The sequence below is a fragment of the Ammospiza caudacuta genome, chromosome Z, assembly GCF_027887145.1.
Source record: "Ammospiza caudacuta isolate bAmmCau1 chromosome Z, bAmmCau1.pri, whole genome shotgun sequence".
NCBI classification, from domain to species: domain Eukaryota; kingdom Metazoa; phylum Chordata; class Aves; order Passeriformes; family Passerellidae; genus Ammospiza; species Ammospiza caudacuta.
The window spans coordinates 62,145,868-62,166,100 of record NC_080632.1 but is presented as its reverse complement, the minus strand read 5'-3'; the positions used below and the strand labels follow the sequence as shown (position 1 = coordinate 62,166,100).

The following is a 20,233-nucleotide window of genomic DNA, read 5'->3' as shown; positions in this document are numbered from 1 at the left end:
AACCCTTAAGAGCACTTAATAGTAATATGTGGTTTTTCCACAAACATTTGATTTCTCCATTACAGTTACCTCTTCACTGAGCCTGTGCACGTTGGGGAGGTTTTCCATGGACAGTGGGCTATGAAACATGAAGCAGTGGTATTAACTTATTCTCTGATTTCCTTGAGTAAGTTGTTTCTAGTCTGGACTTCCTGCCGAGAAGACTGTTTCTCAAAGTCAGCAGCACAGAAATTTTTTCACATGGAAAACTGATGAGTGGAAGTCAATTTTTATTGTTGTTTTGGTTTTGTTGTTTTTTTTTGGGGGGGGGGGGTTGTTGGTTTTGGTTTGGTTTTTTTTGGTAGGGAATTGACATGAGGAAAACTAGCATAAAACTGAATGAGAAATTCAGCAACTTATGGATGATGCTGTGGAAGATTTGCTTATCTTGCTGTCTGAATTTTTATGATCCCTCTCATTTCTGCTCCGGAATGTCATGTGACTTAACACAAGTGGAGGAAAGTACTATTTATTAGGAGTTTTCAGTTAATTTTAGGCAATTCGATGTGGTCATCAAGGCTGATTAGGTACCTACCTCCTACAGAAATTAAATGTACACTACAGTATGTCTTTAATATGGGCAGTATCTATGTGAGAAAAGCAGTCAACACCATGCCAGAATCCTATCTTAAACTTCAAGTGAAAAATAATTACCACTCTTACTATTTTGTGTCTTCTGAAAATGCAGTCCTACAGATACAGTTTTTCTCCACCAAGACTTCAGAAAGAGTCTTTTTGAGTACATTGTGTGTATGCACACATGGAATAAATATTTATTTTTATATATCATCCTTTTGAAGAAAATACTACTGTCAGGGATAAAACGGGAGAGTAAGGCATTGTTTGTAAGATTCTTTTCTGCTTTAGTAGCTGCAAAAGAGAACCAGCCTCACTTTTTTTTTTCTTACTCTAAGTGATCAGTTCCTGAATTTTGCATAGTACAGCAGAGCTGTTTTCTGCAGTAGCCCTGGGCTAACCCAAGTGCTGTAGAGTTGTTAGAGCGACACTGAAAAGAAAGAAAATGCTGCAGTGAGAGTAATGGGCAAAACACAGAAACAATTAACATACTGTGTATATTTAACATATTGCTGATTGCTCACCCTTCCTGGTAATTTTCATCTACTGTATTAACAAGAAGGCATTAGTGACTTACCAGTGCACTGAAATGTGGCCTCCTGTGGATGGAAGAGGTTAATTGAAATAAAATACAGGGTTTTCAAACTATTGACATGAAAAACATCACTGGAAAATGAAAAAAAAAAGAACAGTTTGGCCAAAACTGACACAAGGAAGCAAGATTTAGCAGTGTCTTCAAAAAATGGGTACTATACTCATCTGCACCTATTAGAAGACCTGCCGGCTTGCTGTCTATATCTTGGTAACAAAACTTTGTAGAAATTTTGAGTGAAAAGCATCACAACAAAAGCTTTAGTTTGAAGACGAAGTCTCTTCCAGATAGAAGAAACCAGACAGTAAACTGAATCCTAAAGCATTTGATTCTGGAGCAGTTAATCCTGAGAGATGCATTCCCTGGTCAGTTCTTGCAGGTTGTGTGTAGATGAAGGGATCTGCAGCAAACTTGCTGCACTGGTAGAAGAAGCAGGTATGCCAGTGAACAATAACTGTTGTAGGAAATACAGCAGGTCCCCACTGCCAGGCAGTGCTGCCCTGTTACAATGGTCTGCTGTAATGAGCAGATCACTTGGATACAAGTTTCTATAATTCTGTATTGCCACATACTACTCATTACTCACATAGGTGAGCCCTTTTTTGGATGCTTGAGAAGCATTTCAAAACTCATCCACAGAACTGGAACATTCAGGGATGCAGCTGGTGCCAAGAATTGGTGCCTTGAATATGTAAAGTGATATCTGAGTAAGTGGGTAAAAAGAGAATCAATCACATTTCATGAATTCAGTACCTAAAATTAGTTGATTATTCTTGGCAATTGATGCTATTAATTTCCTTATGCCTCACTTCCCCCTTGTGTACAGAGTGAGTAACACTATATCAGATTCCAGACAAACTGCAAAAAATACTCATTACTCTTCACAAAGCTGGCAGATATAAAAGCCCCAACAGAAAAGCCCTTAAGCAAATGAGTCCTGTTTAGTGCAGCGTTTCAGTGATATGCAGTAAATAATACTTGTGCTTCCCCACCAGATTGATTCTGAGTCTTTACCTAGTCAGAAACATCCTCCACCCTCCCACAGAATAAAGACCAAGAAGAAGGAAAGCAGAGCGCATAGTTACGCTGCATACCGCAATTTGTTTACAGTCTTAGCTTTCGTGCGTTTGTCTCCAGCGGGAGCCGTTCTGGGTTTGTGTTGGAGCGTCGGTCGCACGGTGGCAGCCTGGATCCGCGGGAGCCGCCGGCCACGGGTGCGCCGGGCTCGCAGGAACTGCTGCCCGCCCTGCCCTTCTGAGGACTTCTTTCCGAGACCACGTTCGCAGCAGAATTTTCGGTAATTTTCACATCGAACTGTCGATAATCACGAGAGCACGAATACATTTCTGAGAGCAACATGACCCGCATTGTGTGAAGGCTGCATGACTGACCTGTCATGTGAACCAGAGTACAAAAATACTCGTGTTTTAGGTGGTTTTATACCACAGCTACCAACTGTGGTAAACTTTCAGTACAGCTTTACGGCTTCCAAGCACCTTTCAGTACTCGTTACACCTTGTTTGCTGTGGGCAGGATCTCCTAGGAAAGTGCCTGGAATAATGCCATGCCTCTACTTCCTTATGTGTGGCACAGTGTGTGTGACCCGAGAGCAGATCTGAGGAAACATGCCAGAATTGTGGGATTCAGTCCTTTTTTCTGAAAGTAATTTTCTCTTGAGCAGCTGTTTTAGGATGTGTCATGGTTGAAGGAAGCAATAACAGAGGGGAGAGGGTACTCAGAGTACTGAGTGGCAAGGGCAGGGTTCTGCCCTGAAACCCTAAAAACCATGTTGCACCAACTTTAGCCACTTTGGTAGTTGCCTAATCTCCATTCTGAAAAAAAATTCTTCAATTGTAATTAAAAAGAGTAGAAAATATAGGTTTCTCATATGTCTCAGAAGAATAACTATAGTCTGTAATTAATAATTTCCTTAGTTTGCTGAACTGTTACCACTGACTATTTTCTAGGGAAAAAAATTACTGCATCTTTAAAGCAGGACTTTGGCACAGTGCCCTACAAGAATACTGCCCATACATCATCTGTACATTTTCTAAAAGCTATACAGTGGAATCAGACAGAGCTTCACTCACAGGATGTCATGCTTCACATACAACCCATTAATAAGAAATATGAGTAGAATGGAGATGAAGAAACAGTAAAATAAAGTGCCTTCATGACCTATAGTATTTAGAAAAAAAAATATAGTCCAGCTTCCAGACTGACTACCACACAGTATCTCTCCAAAATACATGTCTAACAATGCCAGCTGAATATTCCTTTAGGTTTTTTAGCCACCATGTCCAGAAACAGCAAGAAGTTTGCAGGTTTTGCTTGATAAGTAGCTATCACTATAGATCTTAAATTCTCTATACTGTTAGCTCCCCTCTTTTCTTCTGCCAGTAATGCTTATCTATACAGACAAATCTAATTTTTTCCCCATTACTGGAGAAGAGCCTAAAGAGCAGTTACAGTGTAAATTTTACTATCAAGTTTTGATAATTCACATAAAAAATAAAAATGTTTTCACATTTAAGAATTAAAAAATCCCAACAGGTAAAGGCAAATCAGGGTGCTAAAACTGTGGTGTACTAGCATCTGTTTAACATAGAAAATACAGTGCTTAATTTCAGCTCTTATTTTTAATTTACTTGAATATTTGGTTCTGCTTTTGCATTTTTATTACTGGACAATATAGGAATCCACACAAACTGTAAAGTATATAATGACATACTCTTTAAAATTTTAAAGGATGTGCTAATGGGCAGTTAAGTAATAAAGTTGGTCTTGAATTGCTCGGCAATTCAAGTGATGGTCCCCACAACTTTTACTGCTAATACATATGAAGTCTTTCAAACAGGTTTTCACATATGTATTTGAATAGCAACCTAAAAATCACCAAGCCCCTTCTCTGTAGCATGACACATGCTTAATCCTAATCCACTGTAGCGTGACAGCTATTAATAAAACTTAAATCTAGTTTTGGCAAGGAAGAAGCTTTTGAAATTCACCACAATGATCTATAAATCCTCATTAACTCTACAGTGCACTGCTTCATTAGAAATCTACTTAATCAAGATGCTTCCCAAGGAATCAATTTATACCTAATTGATGGTATTGGTGGAAAGGACAGCTGTTTAATTGGGATTGTAATTTCAGTTCATTGGGGCACCTTCAGGTGATGTGGGTGGCACCCTGTGCGTTACAAGTCAGTGCATACTCCTCATGGCACCTTGCAGTTGCCCCAGTATGCCTTCACTTACCGCAGGTTCACAAAAAGGTACCAAAAGTTACCTGATGCCACTTGCCAGTGGATCACAACCACCTTCCCATAACTCTGTAAGGCTTCACATGAGTCAGACTATTTAAAACAGGGAGATGCTTAATACAGTACACAAAGGTGCTGAGCTACTTGGTCAGCCTAATTTTAATGAAAATATTTAGCCCCTACAATAGCCAAGATTCTTCCTTCTTAAAAAGGCTTAAGAAAAGATTAATAAACAACGCATGGAAGATAGTACCATGTCTTTTAAATCTTAAAATTGCAATTACATGTTGTTCATTAAAGCACAGTCTTTTCTGGAGCAACTACTGAAAACTAATTTAAACATGCTCTCTAAAGTTTAGACTGAATAACCAGAATTCAATATTTAATACAATAAATAATATTAGCACACAGAACCTCTTAGGATGGAGGATGGTCTGCTGGCTTATTAAAATGAGAACTGATTCAGAAAGCTTGTAGCTTCTTTTTTACATTAATTTTTCTATTGCAGTATGGAATCTCTAGTACATTGTTTTCAAAAGATGCAGCTTTAATAAGAGACTAAGAACATTCAGTGCCTTCAAGCAGGTTCAGATGTTCCAATTCTGCATTGCACCTCACCAAAATTAGGAGCATGAAACCTGAGGTGCTGAAACTTGATTGGTGCTGGAAAGTAGTTGGTTGCCTGTCTGTTCAGTTATTAAAAATGGCAGAATGGCTTGGGTTAAAAGTGACCTTAGAGATCACCTAATCCACCCCCTCTGCTATGGGCATGGACACTTCCTGCTGGACCAGATTACTGAGAGCTCCATCTAACCTGGCATTGAACACTTCCAGGGATGAGGCATCTACAGCTTCTCTGGGCAATCTGTGCCAATGCCTCACCATGCTCAGAACAAAGAATTTCTCTCTAATATCCAATCTAAATCTTCATCTTTCAGTTTAAAACCATTGCCCCCTTGTCCTATCACTATAGTCCTTGGTAAAACAGTTCTTTCTTATAAACCCACTTTAAACACTCAAAGGCCAAAATGAGATCTATGGGAACCCTTCTCTTGTCCAGACCGAAAAACTCCAAGAGGTACTTCAGCCCTCTGACTATGCTTGTGGCCCTCTCTCAACCCAATTCCAACAGGTCCTCATCCTCCTTATTTTGGGGATCCCAGGGCTGGATGCAGCACTGCAGGTGGGGTCTCACCAGATCAGAGTAGCATCTCTCCCTCATCCTGCTTTGCTTTAGGCAGCCCAGGATTATTGTAGCCCTTGCAATGTCTGAATTCCAGAGAGCTGAGATTATGATTAAAGCTCAAATCATCTATTTTAGCCTGTACTTGCAATTAAACTCTTTGGCTGATTCCTCCTCAACAAAGCATTATCAATAATTGGAGATACAGCTCAAATAAAGGAAAGGACAAAGAGGGAAGTTGCATATTTCTTCCACTGAGCTCTACTAATGCAAGCAGAGAACACCCAACATCACTTGGACATTAAGTGAGCTAACCAAATGTTAGAAAAATATACTCTTATTGACTGCTTTGGAGAAAACCTGTGATCTTTCACAACTGATAGCTTATATGCCACCTATGACAGCAGTATCACCAGAGCTTTCTTAATAGCTGTCACTGGAAACTTCCTGTAAACTAGTAACAGAATTGTTGCAGACAGCTTCAGAGGATTCTTCCCAATTGATTTATTTTTATTCATATATATGAGGATCAAGGCCACTGCCAAAAATAATATTGCCTTACTTTCAAAGGTGAGAAAGAAACATGCTGTTTTCTTTGTAACCTTAGGAAAACAAAAATTTGCAGGAGAGAAAGCAACTTAAGAGTATGCACTAAATAAATTTCACATGAAACTGTGGCTGTACTCCAGCATTTCAGATGGCTGTCCTGGAGATTTTGCTGTATGTGAGAAAAGAAACCAGCTTATAATGCATTTTAAGTTTGGGGGTTTTTGTTTTGGTTTTTCTTTTTTCTTTTTTTTTTTTGGTGTTTTTTTTTTTTTCCCAGAAAAAGGGGATTTATAAAATCTTCCTGGGAGAAGAAACCTTACCTTTTTCTCCACTATCATTACCCTTATTGCCCCACAGACCTTGCAAAACCACCACAAGGAACTTAAAGCCTATTTTCCAATCTCAATGCCAGCAGTAGCCTATTACAACACCTGCAATGATGACGATGAAAACTGTTTCATAAAACCCTGTGGCAATTACAGCTGTGTACACTCTGCTCATAATAGCAGTTTTAAAAGAACATTAATTATGCTCTGATCCTCAAACTGGACTGATTAGTCATAATAATGTTACACAGTGATTCACACTCTAGATGACTCATACAGAGAGGGTAATTATCCAGCAGGACTTCTGTAAGTCTGCTGTTAAATGAGAGAGTTCATTACAGGACTGAGGGTTCCTGTTGAATGAATGAAAAAGAAAATGTGGAGGAAAAAAGAAAATCATTGCCTCTAATGAGGTAGTATTAGATGCCTACCCTGACTAATTTGCATATTTAATTTGAGACACAGGCTTCCTCTTTGCTGTGACCATGTGTTTTATTAAGGAAATACCTTGCAGCTTTATTATATAAGTAAAATCCCTCTTTAGATGTTTAAGTTTGACTTTGTGATGAAGATTATTAGTCTTAAAAAAAAAAAAACAACCCTGTGACATAACAAAATATTTTTCAGCTTCCATATAAAACAGCATTTTTTTACCAGCTGGTAAAACACATTAAAATTTTTACTGTGTTAAGTGCCCCCCTGTAACTCTTACAAAAGTCGTATACAAAAAAGTGCAAGCAAAAAATCCAAAGTACACACTGACAGCCAGTGCTCTGCGAATACTTTATTACACAAATTACATTCAGCTTCTGAAAATAGTGTTCTAACAGTGATACCATCTAAAAATAAGACATTCCAGAAAGACATCAAGTTAGGAAGAAGAAAAAAATTAAATAGAGACTTTTTTCTTTCCTTCAACGCAATATCATGTTAGTGATTTAAAAAAATAGAAGACTTAGCAGCTTCATTTTCTTGTGGCACTGTATATTCTCTATAATGCAACAGGTTAAGGACATTGAAGAGGAAAGGCACAAAACAGAAATTGGCAACTCAATAATTATGGAAAAAATATTTTGATGAAGCAGATAGTAAGACTTATTTACAAGATCCCCATATTTGATGATAAAATACTACTGCTTTAAATCAGTCCTGCAATTAGAAGACTTTGCTTTATTAAGATGTTCACATAAAAACCAATGGCACCGATATGGAATTTCCATAGACTCCTTCACTTAAAAACATAACTAAAACCAAACAAAAATTAAAGGAACTAGTGTAGAGCCCCACACAGATTAGAACAGTTTACAATTAAATATACAAGATCTTAAACGTGCTTAAGGGAAAAGAAATCTGACATTCTGGGTTGAACCATATAATGGAGAACTCAAACGTTAGTTTCAAGATGATGAAGGTGGTGGTGGCAGTGGAGACGCTGAACACTCTTCCTCGGAATCAGTGCCATCTTCCTCATCTTTTTCTTGGTCACTTCCTTCAGTGCTCAGCCGGTCAAACCCTTTTCGGCTGTAGCCTTTGTGACTTGGAAAGAAGTTCCCAAGGTTAATTCCACCACCACCTTTCCCTGTGGAAAGGAAAGGATTTTCATAAGGTTTGCTTTAACTGTAAGGGGAGAACAAAAATCTATCTACTAATTAAACAGTATAGTGGTGATTCTTTTAAGTGTCCTTCCAGAAACTATTTTTAAAGGTTCAGCATATGAGCCACAAAAGCTAGGTGTATATAACAGGAAAGAAGAAGGAAATTAATCTTACAAGTAGAAGTTCCGGACAATGCTTTTTTAGCATCCATTATTTCATTAATTCTACACAGGCTATTGGCATTCCTACCCATTTGCCCTTAGTTTCAAAATGCTTCATTTAATTCACCAGATCTACAATAACTCATTATAGCTCCTGCTCTCACTGGTAGTGACTCATCTTCTTTAGTGGGCAGATAATGACAAATAGAAGTTGTTGTAAAATAAATTTCCAAAAACCCCTGATCATTGCCCCCAATCCTTCCTTCAAGAAAGTTCCATCAAATCTGTTAATCAACATGAATACAGAAAAAAAGCCTCGAGTTACTGCATTTGAAAATATAATCAGTGACTACTTACCTCTAAGTCTGCCTAAAATTCTGCCTGAACTAGAATCAAGTTTGCGCTCCCCATCAGCTGAAAAATAAAATAAATTTCAAAAATAAGCTAAACCCTGAGCTGCTCTGTGATCAAATAAGTACCTGTATTTTCTGATAAAAATCACAGACATTCAAGAAACTACTCAGCAGCTCTAAGAAGCCATTTATGGCAGTACTGCAATAGACTCAAGTGTTAGCATATTTGATATGCTATCTAGCATATTTGGTATGCTAACACATTTGAATACAAAAGTCAGGAAGCTGTAAGCTGAAGTCTTCAAATACAATACATCCAATTCAGTCCTGCAGCCTTATTAGACTGCTGAATGGCCTACTCTGTCAGAGTAGGTCCTGACCAGTGGCAGAACTATGTTGCGTAGTCCATGTACATTTTCTTCTCTGGATGAAAGTATCTTGATAAAACAATTTTGTGATACAAAATAACAAGTCTAGTGATCAAACGCCTATCACAGTCTGCCAATTTATGAAAAATAATGTTATTATACAATACAAATTTAGAATTGTTTACATAACTTCTAAGTACCAATTAAAGCTTTCAGAGCTATGGATTAAGGTGCACTATGGAAGAATGTCTGACTCACAGAATTGACTAGGTGGGAGAGAGCAATAATACAAAATCTCTTGTAATGGTATCTGCTTTAATTTTGCCAGTATCTCTGTAATACCCATATGGAGCCTTTTGTTTTAGCAGCTTAAAGTTTGATTTTTTTGATTTTAAAAAATCAAACTATGCTTGCAGTATTAAATTTTCTGAAATTAATTTATTCTATTATTAAATTTCCGATATACCAGTTTTTGCCTTGATACCAAATAAAATCTTTGATACATGTTGTGAAGAGGTGCTAGCTTGAGGCTAGTTTAAAGGCTCAGGGGGCTGCAGGTGCTGTGTCCCTGCCAAGCAGTAAGTTTGCATGCAGCACCACTTCAACTGTTCAGGAGGGCAAAGGCACAGAGAGCTGCTCTCTTCATACCCTCACCCCCCCGTGTTCAGTGACATTTGGAACTGGAATAATAAGAGTCTGTTTTCTAGAGCAGTTACTCACAGTTACCTCCATAGACAGTTGGCTTCCTCCACCGAATAAATACTAAAATTACCAGCAGGATAACAACAGGGATAATAAGAAGAGTTGTAATAAGAACAAAGGAAACTCCAGTGCTGCTGGCCTGTTGGACCAAGTGTTGCTTATCCATATTCTTTAGAGGGTCTCTTGCTTCTGGCTTGTTTTTCAATCTGGCTTCAGCAATTGTTTCTGATTCTTTAAAAAGAAAACAATTTTCATATGTTATCCATATACATCAAGCTGTTGCTTGAACAGCTGTTGCAGAACATGGTGTTTCAGGAAACAACAAGCTAGGATATCTTAAGTGCTTTGTAACAAGGAAACAAAGGCAAACTCTTACGGAGACATTTTTGGCTTTTGCTGATGTTATCCCAAATAAAAGGGAGAGCAAGTCTGAATGATACCACTCATTAGCAAAGATTCCCTCCCCTTTTCTCAAATAAGGAAAGGAGATGTTCCAAACAGTTTTGTCCTAAAAAGTATCTACTATTTAAAATATAGGAAATTACCCCAATGGTAATTACACCACATGGTTATTTTTGCAAATAACATCAATTAAACATCTTGTTTTGACAAAAACATTTCCACAAAAAATACACAAAGCCAGTATACATCACATTATCATATACACAAAGAAAAAGTTTAAAGATCTTACTAATAAAACTGTGGCAAAGGGTTAAATTTTCAGAACTGTTACATTCCATGAAGGAATTTTGGTTCTACTGATCTGGAGAGCTTTTGAAAACTGCATTCAGTCTTGCTGAGTAATTTGTTAACGCTATACCCACAAGGAGAAAAACTTTCAGAAAAACCTTTATGATGTTGCAAATGCTTTGTGATAACTTTTAGTAAGTAAAACTGCCTAGCTAAGTATTTTGAATTCAGACTGAACAGCATGTCTTTACAAGTAGCTGTATCACAAATACTTTCAACCAGCACTGTTTTGACTCTGTATCAAAATTAAAATTATGTTCTACTCTGAAGAAGTAGCAAATGGTCCAGTTGATAAATGATAAATAATGCGACATAATGATCAATAATATGATAATGATAAATAATATCATTGTTATCACAAGCACAAGGATAACAATGACACAATGAAAACATCCTGTCTATTAAGAAGCAGTTAACTGCTGAGGAAGATTTTCCTCCACTGTCTTTCCCACCTCTGGGCAAAGTTACAGTTCTCTATATATTTCCCCCCATGTCACAGTAGTACAATCACTAGTAACAGTCACCAGGAGAGTGAGAGTGCAAGCTTCTCCTCTCCATTTATTAAGCATTATAACACAAAGTCCATTGGCTCTTTTCTCCCAGTGGAGCTGAAAGATGTTAATTTCAGCCTACCTAAACAGTTTAGACATTGTTACTTAAAACCTTTTTCTTACGCTGGTGTTACTATTGCATTTTTTTCTCTATGACATCAGAAGTGTCAGCTAAAGAAAGCCAAAAGGCATTTACATATCCCTAGATATACAGCATGCTGTAATGTCAACACTTCCCTTTTGAGTGCTTCAGGCAGGCTGGTGTACCAATGAAGATAAAATAAAAGGATAACAGTGATGGCAGTAAGCATTTCATTGTTTCATTAGCCTTCCTTATTCTACATTATTCTATATGCTTTCAATTGGCAGTTGGGATTTTTTTTATTTTTCTCAGTCTGCATATATATGGCTAAAGAAAACTACTTAAGCTCTGAGTTTAAGCAAAGAAAACCAGTTAAGAACATCTGAACATTTTTAATACCTTTATAAATAGTACCATAATGTGGTATTGTTTTTCTGGAAGGAAAATGAGCTACATAATAGAACACAAATGGTTAAAATTACTTCTCATCTACCTTAATTGGTATTTTACTCCTTTGAATCTCCTCTGTGAACTGTCTCCTTATTTTATTCCTATATGCTTTCATTTTCTTTTTCCTTTTTTTTTTCATTTTCATGCAGATTAAATTAAAAAAAAAGTCTAATAAATCTATGGGAGGAAATGTAAATAGAAAAAAATAGCATTTCTTGCCATATGGTGTGACTGACAAGGCTGAGTACTAAAAGACTACACAGGAATATAAACCAATTGTCATTTCAAATAACCCTTTTTTGGTGGTGGAGGGATGTAGAGTCGGGGAGGGTGCTGGGGAGTAATTGTTGCTGTTGTATTTTAGAGCTATTTTTGCATCTAAGGGAGCTGCCACAGATACCAAACTGGAACATACCAGACGGTAGAATGGAATTGACCTACTAGTAAATTTTTTATTCCGTGACAATGAAGCACTTGTAATCAGTGGAAATGAAATGTTTGGATTGGTTGTGAAATAGCATCTACCAGGTAACAGTGTTACAAGCTTCCTTCTAGTGCTTCCAATAGGAATGCACAAAAACCAGGTCAAACTAGTCAGCATTTTGTCTCTTCAGCTTGGCAGAAGCAGCCCTAGTCTACATGAACATACTGATCCCTTCATTTTCATTATGAATCAGACTAACCTTTTGTCTCCTGTACCTCAATACCAGCCTTTTTAACTGACCGATGTTCCATTTCTGTAAAACAAAATCATTCTTCAGGAAAACTGATATTTCAGAAAGGCACTCAGTGACATCTTCCTGCTAGCTTTTTCAAATGTACAGTACAATCCTACAGTAAACATTCCCATCAACACCTGAATTTCACCACGGAGAGTCAATATAAACTATTCAGTAGCTCACAAGGCCAGAGGAAAGAAAGGAAGAGCCCAGTTCATGTAGGTTGCTTGCAATAATCACCTTTTATATGAAACAGAAAGATTTTATGTGTATGCCTAAAGGGTCATAGATTCCTGCAAAAATAAAATTGTTTATTATTATCAAAATCATAGTGAATTAAAGGCTGGTTGAATCAGGGTTTCTTAGCTACTGCTCTTTTATACTTCAGCAAAAGCTAAAAAGAAAATTTTATACTAGGAGGTCCCTCATCTAACCTGTATAAATTCCATTACTTTTTTATTCTCATATTTCTTTGAATAACAGCTGAGAATTGTTCATGTTCAGTTTACTAGATGCAGATAAAAACATATCCAATCAGAATTACAATTTATCTGGTCTAGCCTCCTGTTATTAAGAGCAGCTGATACCAAATGCCCCAAAGGAAGATCCATTCATTATAAACAAGACAAATAAAGAATAACTAGCTTAGTCATTTATAGCCGTGGACTCTTACTGGATGACTAACATCCTGAAGGCTAAGACTTCATGTCTGTCATACATTTTTTTTATCCCATATAATGGAGCAGTGAATTATATTTGTATTCCTGTAAAACATGTAATTTCTCTCTGAATCCTACTAAATTGAAGTCTGACTAATCAGGTTCCTCTCCCTGAACTGAGGCTGCTTGCCTTGGGGGTTACTACATTAAAACAGACAAGTATTTCCTCTGTATAAAAATAGGACTTCAAATTATACTAGATTAATTTTCTAGTGATGAATGCTCCCAATGAAATGAATATAATTTTTAAGTTGACCTGTGTTTTTGGTCACAGGTACCAAAAACCTTGGGAGTTCGTACCTTGGGAGTTTTGTACCTTGGGAGTTTTCTGCATGATAACCTCACAGGAAGCAGTTGAGCTCTCAGCAAATGATACACTGAAATTACTAAAATACTAGAGTAACACTTTTATTTAAGCAAGTACTAACAATGGATGTGGAAGGCAAATGCATGTTGATTCCTTCTGTGACAAACTCATGTGCCCAGGACTCTTCTTTGATAGAGCACACAGCAATGCTGAAGAACTGTCTTTTAATGAAAACAGAGCAGCAGCACACAATGCTGCAAGTAAAGCTTGTAGTACACTTAAAACCCTCATTATGCCACTAGGCTCTTGGCCAAGGGCACCAGATAAGTGATACTGACCTGAAGGTACAAAATATGAAGTTAGGACATTAAGAACAAAAAGAACGTACTTTCCACACATGCAAACTTCCACACTGCTTTGGCATGAACATCTCCAACAAATACTGTTCTGTCTTCTGAAGCAACAATATCATGTGGCATCTCAAAACTCTGTGAAGATAAGCAGTAACAGATTACCCCTAAGTGTCTATGCTTTCATAAGGTCTTCTTAACACCTAACTTGAGCCTGGTCACATTCAATCCTGCTTTAGACTGGAAAATGCAGCAGGTGCTAGTAGGTGCTAGTGTGAAACCCAAATGTGTGAAAGGAATTTCATTTCTCTTAATTTGCCTTCTCCAGGGATAATGACATAGAGATTATTCCATATATTAATGCTAAAAAAATTATATTAGTATTATTTCTATTCATATTATTACATTCCACTTTATCCACTGAAATATGTATTTTCAAAAATAATCTTGGTTTGAAACCCACACATTTAATTTTTGTTAAAGTTCATATGCAAAACAGCTATTTGCTATACTCAGAAAAAATAACTCTGAATATAATTTAAAGTTGGACTGCAAATAAAGAGTGTATGTGTACCAAGAAGTGCGAATATTAACATTAATTCTTCAATCTAAGACAATATATAGAGACTGTTAAAATCCCACAAATTTAATGTACAATACTGCATGAAGAACATTTAGCCTTAACTTATCACTAGTATTCTGTAAAGAGGGATATAACCATACAGTTATTATATACCATATTATTTCTGCTTAGGAATAATATTTCTGCTTGGGAATAAGTTCTATTTTTTGACAAATTACTAGCATCTAAATACATGAATCTTTCAATTCCTTCATTATTCTCTTAAATTAACTTTTAAGAACTGTAATGGCAGTAATAAAGCAGGCTTATCCTGCCTGAAGGTATTATCTGTAGGAATCATCTAGAAGTTAGTATAATCTTCAAATGTGTACCACATGCAGAAGCTAATACCCAAAATTCTAGTGTTTTTATTTAGTGCTATAAATAATTCCTTTTGAATACCTTACATTATAACAAATTTTCCAACTTCTTACGAAGTTGGAAAAGTAGAATGTTACCAATGTTCTCATATATATGATTATACGTAACAAGCACTTTGTGCAGTACTCTACCTTTCTAAGTGGAATGAAAGTATCAATTATTTCCCCAGTAGAGAAGTTCATCACAAATCCTTTCACTGATTCTGTCTCTCCAGGATAGGGCATTCCATTAACTGCAAAGAGGAGACCACCTGCAACAACATTAGATTTGCCTTAAGAACCCACACGTAGCAAACTGCAATATGAAGACGGAACTGTAATAGTTTAGATGAAAAAAGGCTGTCTGAGAGACAGAGAGACAGAAAGATAACTCAACAAGAAGCTAAACTACAAGAGGAAAGTTAAGTGAGGTATGACTCACTGAAACTTTGTCATTTAAGATATGCATATTAGTTCAAATAAGAAGAACCAGCAAGACTTTACATATAGTTTAAATGTAAAAGGAATGTGAAGGTGTTAAAAAATAACCTCAAGAATGCTGTGCTATGGATGGTTGACCTGATAGCAGAATGTTCTTTCAACACATCAAAAGCAGAAAGTCAGCTGCAGAGTAAGTGGGACCACAAAAGGAAAAGATGTGAAGGGGACTCAGTGATTAGAGGCCTATGGCCTCTAATCTAAAGAAATGGATTTTGTAAGTTTTTTCTGTTTAATATGCTGGGAAGTTTCTAACACTCAATTTTTTTTCTTAGTAAAGAGATCAGAGGAGACAACTCAATGGGAAGCGCAAGGTATAAGACAAGTCGGAGGTTATTAATTTATGAGGTTTAGATGGCATTCACTCAAATTCAGAAGGAAACCAAATGTGAAATCACACTTCAGGCCAAATAAAGTAACCCAGCACTGCAAATAGTCACTTGTCCAGCAGGATGCTGAAGTAGTGCCCAACTACAAAATGGTGCTTGTGAACACACATTACCAATTCTGGCATCCATCTCCAGTAAGATGGTAGAACCCATAATGAAGACTGAGACATGGGTAAGTGTGAACTGCCAGAACATGTTGGTGTGGCTTCTCTAAGTGTTGTGCCTCAGCACTGAACAGGGAGAAAAAGCACACAGGTAAGCAGATTCTATAGACATATTTGTGCTTTCAGAAAAACCTTGACAAGGAAGTGTATCCGAGGTTATTGAACGTGAGTTATCAAAGGTTGGAACAAAATATCCATTAATGAACAGGAAGCAAAGAGCTTATGAGCAGAGCTAAAAATTCCTCAGGACAGAGAAGTCTGAATAGTGTGATGTTGAAGTGACAAGAGCCAGAAATTTTATTGAACAGTTTTCATCAATGACTGAAAAATGGGGCAAACAATAACACCTAGCAGTCTGAGGAAAGTAACTGAGTTCTGTGGAGAAGTCAAAAGCTTCATGATACTAAGGAAGTCCAGAAAGACTTTTTATACAAATAAGTTGTTAAACAGATGACAAAACAGCTTCTGCAAAGACAAATGTAAAGTGATGTTTCTTCCAAAAAAATAATCTAGATCATGCCTATATGATGTTTGAACTTGGAGCTGGTAGCTTCAGCTCAGGAAAGACATCTCTAAGCCATCCCTAAAAGAGTCCTGAAATCTCACTTCCATGTACAGTGTCAGACAAAATTTCAGCAGAATGTCTGGCATCATGAGGAGGAGAATTAGGAATGGAGGGGACAGTTCTACACTATGCAAAAACTTACCATGCACACATATTGAGTACTGAGTGCTCTTTTACTCTCTGCATCTCAAAAAGGTTCCAATGAAACTAAAGAGGTTGGAAAAGAAAGGCAAATACACTACTCAGGGGCTGAAGCTATTAAATAGCTTATGGGAAGAGGCCAAGCTAGCTGCGGTTCTTTGGTTTTAAGAGGATAAGGCAAGATGAAGGGGCACCAGATTGGGGGAGCGTGAACTGTTATTCAGCTCCCAAAATTCTGAGATTGAGTAGCACTCAATGAAACTAGGTCACTTTCTATATTAAAAAAATAAATAAAGTGGATAATGAATTTCTGGACCCTGCAATAGTGGAAGGCCAATGAATCAGACAATACAAGTCAGTTTGAAATGGGATTAGAGCTTGTGGGCAACATGTCTGTAGAAAGATACTGTGAAGAACAGATCATAGGTTACCTCCTAAAACTGCTAAATAAAGGGTTTGTGGATGCATAGTGAATAGGAGAGGAATTACTACAAAATGCATCCAAGCTTATACACACTCTCAGAATGCCTCTTTCCACTGTCAGAGACACAAAGATATCAAGCCTCTCATCCAGCACAGCATATTTTTACATTCTTGCAGGTGCAAAAGAGAGAAATATGATATTAAATTTGGTATTAAGGAGTCAGGAGCCCAACATGCCAAAGTTCCTCATCCAGTTCTTAACATTTACCTTACCTTCAGTATTGGTATTTAAAATAGAATCCCAAAACTTAATATAGTAATTGTTAACCAGACTGTGATATTGAAAACTGCAATGTTTTCTGTTTGTTTTCAGTTCTCAGGTTTCATGAAACCAAAAACTATTCATTTGGTCTTAATTTTGCTCTCTTCAATGGAGTTCAAAATGCATATTTAGAAACATTATTATTAATAATGTCATTATTTATTGATTAATTTTGCAGTCGCCAGGAAGCAGCAAGATTGTCTACTTGTTGATATCACATTTAGGCAGTAATCAGTCATTTTTTAGAAACAGAGATTAGATGCAAGCTTCCCTCATCTGCTAGCAGGAAAACAGGTAGTTCTCAAATTTGCCATTGCATCAGGACTACTCTCAAAGATAAGTAACATTCATCCCAAGATAACACAATAGCACTTCAGGAAATGTGACATCCTGGCACAAAGCAACTACTTGAAATATGAAGAACAAGAAAAAAAGATTACCTGGACCATAGGAAACTGCAAATAACTCTCTTCCAAATGCTTTGTGTTTGATCTCTCTAGTGAACTCCCCAGTCTCCAGCCTAAAGCACTGAATTCGACCATTTTCTCTGTCTGCAACACACAGCTGACTTAAGTCAGGGATCAGGGCTAGGCTGTGAGGGATACGAAACTGTCCAGGCCCGGATCTCTCTAGAGAACTCTCTGCAATAAAAAAACCCCAAGTTTGTGTTAAAGTACACACTGAAACTATCAGTTTTACTTAGAAACATCAGTATACCACATAATGCAATGTAACCCTGGGAAAAGACTAAGGTCAGCTTGCTTTCTTCCTAGTGTTTAGGTAGGTAACTCAGAGTAGCCTATTTTGTTTTCTTTATAAATCCCAAATTCAGAATCTGCAATTTCCTGAGAATATTCAGCATAGTTACAGCGATACACAAATCTGAGTCAGTCAGAAATATAATTATTCACAAAACTTAAAATAGATGATATCACAGCATAAATCTGGCAAAAAATTATTCCTTTCTTATATGTTTAAGAAAAATAATTGGCTTTATGAAAGTCAGAATATTTTCTTGACAAAATAGGGTATGACAATATTTGTTCTGAAAGCAAGATGACAAACCTACATTTTTTATTTTTAGTAAATAAATAACCACTACAAGTAGCTGTAAAAAAAGCCAAGAGAAAATTTGGATGCAAGGTCAAGGCTGAAATTTATATAGGGCCTGGAAGGTATTTCAGTTATAGAAATTAATTAAAAAAATTAATAGCAACATCAGCAATTTTGTGGTTCATGATGAGCTCATGGTAACAGCAGTATGGGTAAAGTACCAAGAACCCTGACTGTACCTTCTCCCCACTGCTTCACATATAGTCCATTTGGAGAGAACTGAATAATTCGACTGTTGCAGTATCCATCAGAGACGTAAACGCTGCCAGTGATTGGGTCCACGGCCACATCAGTTGGTTGACAAAAATGATTTTTGTCACTGCCTGGTTGCAAAGGTACTCCTAAGGTCAGTAATGGCTCTTTGTCTTTGGCTCCTAGTTTGAAAACCTTTTTTTCAGTCAAAATGAAGAGAAAAGAGGTTTTAGTTATGGAAGGTGAAACCAAAGACCTAGGTGGCCTAGGGAAAAACTCCTATCACTGTGTATACAATAAATTTACATACCAAATATAATCTTAATATATTGACCATAATATTTATTGCTAGCTTTTCAATAGTCCTGATTATAGGAAACTTCTGCTTAAAATACAAATTTGCTGTTATTACAAAGCAAATAATTTAGTTTCACTTTCTAGACTTTGCATTGATAAGCAAAAGACATAGCAGAAAATTACAGAAGTATCTTGAAAGGCTGGAGAGAGGGCTCCATGAGAACCTTGTGAAATTCAACAAGGCCAAGTGCAAGGTCTTGGGATTGCCCCTGGGTTGATGCAATCCCAAGCACAAACACAGGCTGGGAAGAAAAGGGATTGAGAGCAGCCATGAGGAGACGTGTTGGTTAATGAGAAGTTCAACATGAGCTGGTAAGGTGTGCTCACAGCCAGAGGTTAACCATGTCCTGGTCTGCATCCAAAGCCCTGTGGGCAGCAGGGCAGGGAGGGGATTCTGCCCCTCTGCCCCGCTCTGCTGAGACCCCACCCGCAGAGCTGCCTCCAGCCCTGGGGTCCTGGCACAGGAAGGACATGGAGCTGCTGCAGAGAGGCCAGAGGAGGCACCAAGGTGATCAGAGGGATGAAGCACCTCTGCTGTGAGGAAAGGCTCAGAGAACTGTTCAGCCTGGAGAATAAAAGGCTTCTGGGTGACCTAATTGTGGCCTCCCAGCTCCTGAAGGGAGCCCACAAGAAAGTCAGAAATGAACTTTTTACAGATGTACGTAGTGATAGAATTCCCCATTCAAGTGGGAATGACTTCAAACAGGGAGTAGGTTTAGATTAAATATTAGGAGGAAGTTCTTTACTACAAGGTTGGTGATGCCACTGTGAGGCTGCCCAAAGAAGCTGTGGCTGTCTCACCTCTGCAAGTGCTCCAGGCCATGTTGGATGGAGCTCTGAGCATCCTGGCCTAGCGGAACATTGTCCCTGCCCATGGCAGGGCAGCTGGAACATGATAATCTTTAAGGCCCCTTCCAACTCAGACCATGACTCTATGGTCTGAGTCTATGATTCAATTATTTCTACATGCTATGTCCTCATAGCAAATTATTCAACACAACTATATTCCATGAAGTGCACAGGGGTGAAATTCTGTAGGCATATTCTTAATGTTATTCTAAACAGGCCTAGATAAACAATGTATGTCAAATCTCTAGGAAAATAAAAATACTTTAAAGCAAAATGTTATGGTCCTGATACTAAAGCTTCAGATACATACCTGATGAAGAGCTACATCAGTGACCCAGTAGTTACCATTTTTATCTACATTCAAACCATGTGGTAAATAAAATCTGCAAGCACAAATGTAGAAGAATGAAGTTAAAATCATTTTCCTGGAAGAATGATATAGATGTGAAGATTTCATTTTTTATCTACAGATCAAAAACAAACGCTGTACGTACTAACTACATGTAGCATTTAATGAAAAATAAATCTTTACAGCTTAGAATTTTCTTGACAATAGTGTCTCAGGTATGCAATTCAGTTGATCTCAGATATCTCAGGCTGCC

General features: G+C 37.4%; 1 protein-coding gene across 1 annotated transcript in view; it reads right to left on the bottom strand.

The window, feature by feature from the left end:
• Positions 1–7,299: 7,299 nt before the first annotated feature.
• The window catches only part of PAM (peptidylglycine alpha-amidating monooxygenase), a 115,881-nt gene continuing 102,947 nt past the window's right edge, over positions 7,300–20,233 (bottom strand). The window contains exons 19-27 of the mRNA XM_058824089.1: positions 19,942–20,014; positions 18,413–18,620; positions 17,561–17,761; positions 14,772–14,890; positions 13,676–13,775; positions 12,226–12,279; positions 9,734–9,940; positions 8,644–8,700; positions 7,300–8,109 (exon numbers count right to left, since the gene is read on the bottom strand). Coding sequence (XP_058680072.1) covers positions 7,928–8,109; positions 8,644–8,700; positions 9,734–9,940; positions 12,226–12,279; positions 13,676–13,775; positions 14,772–14,890; positions 17,561–17,761; positions 18,413–18,620; positions 19,942–20,014 — 1,201 coding nt within the window. The 3' untranslated portion in view covers positions 7,300–7,927. The remainder of the gene's footprint in view (positions 8,110–8,643; positions 8,701–9,733; positions 9,941–12,225; positions 12,280–13,675; positions 13,776–14,771; positions 14,891–17,560; positions 17,762–18,412; positions 18,621–19,941; positions 20,015–20,233) is intronic.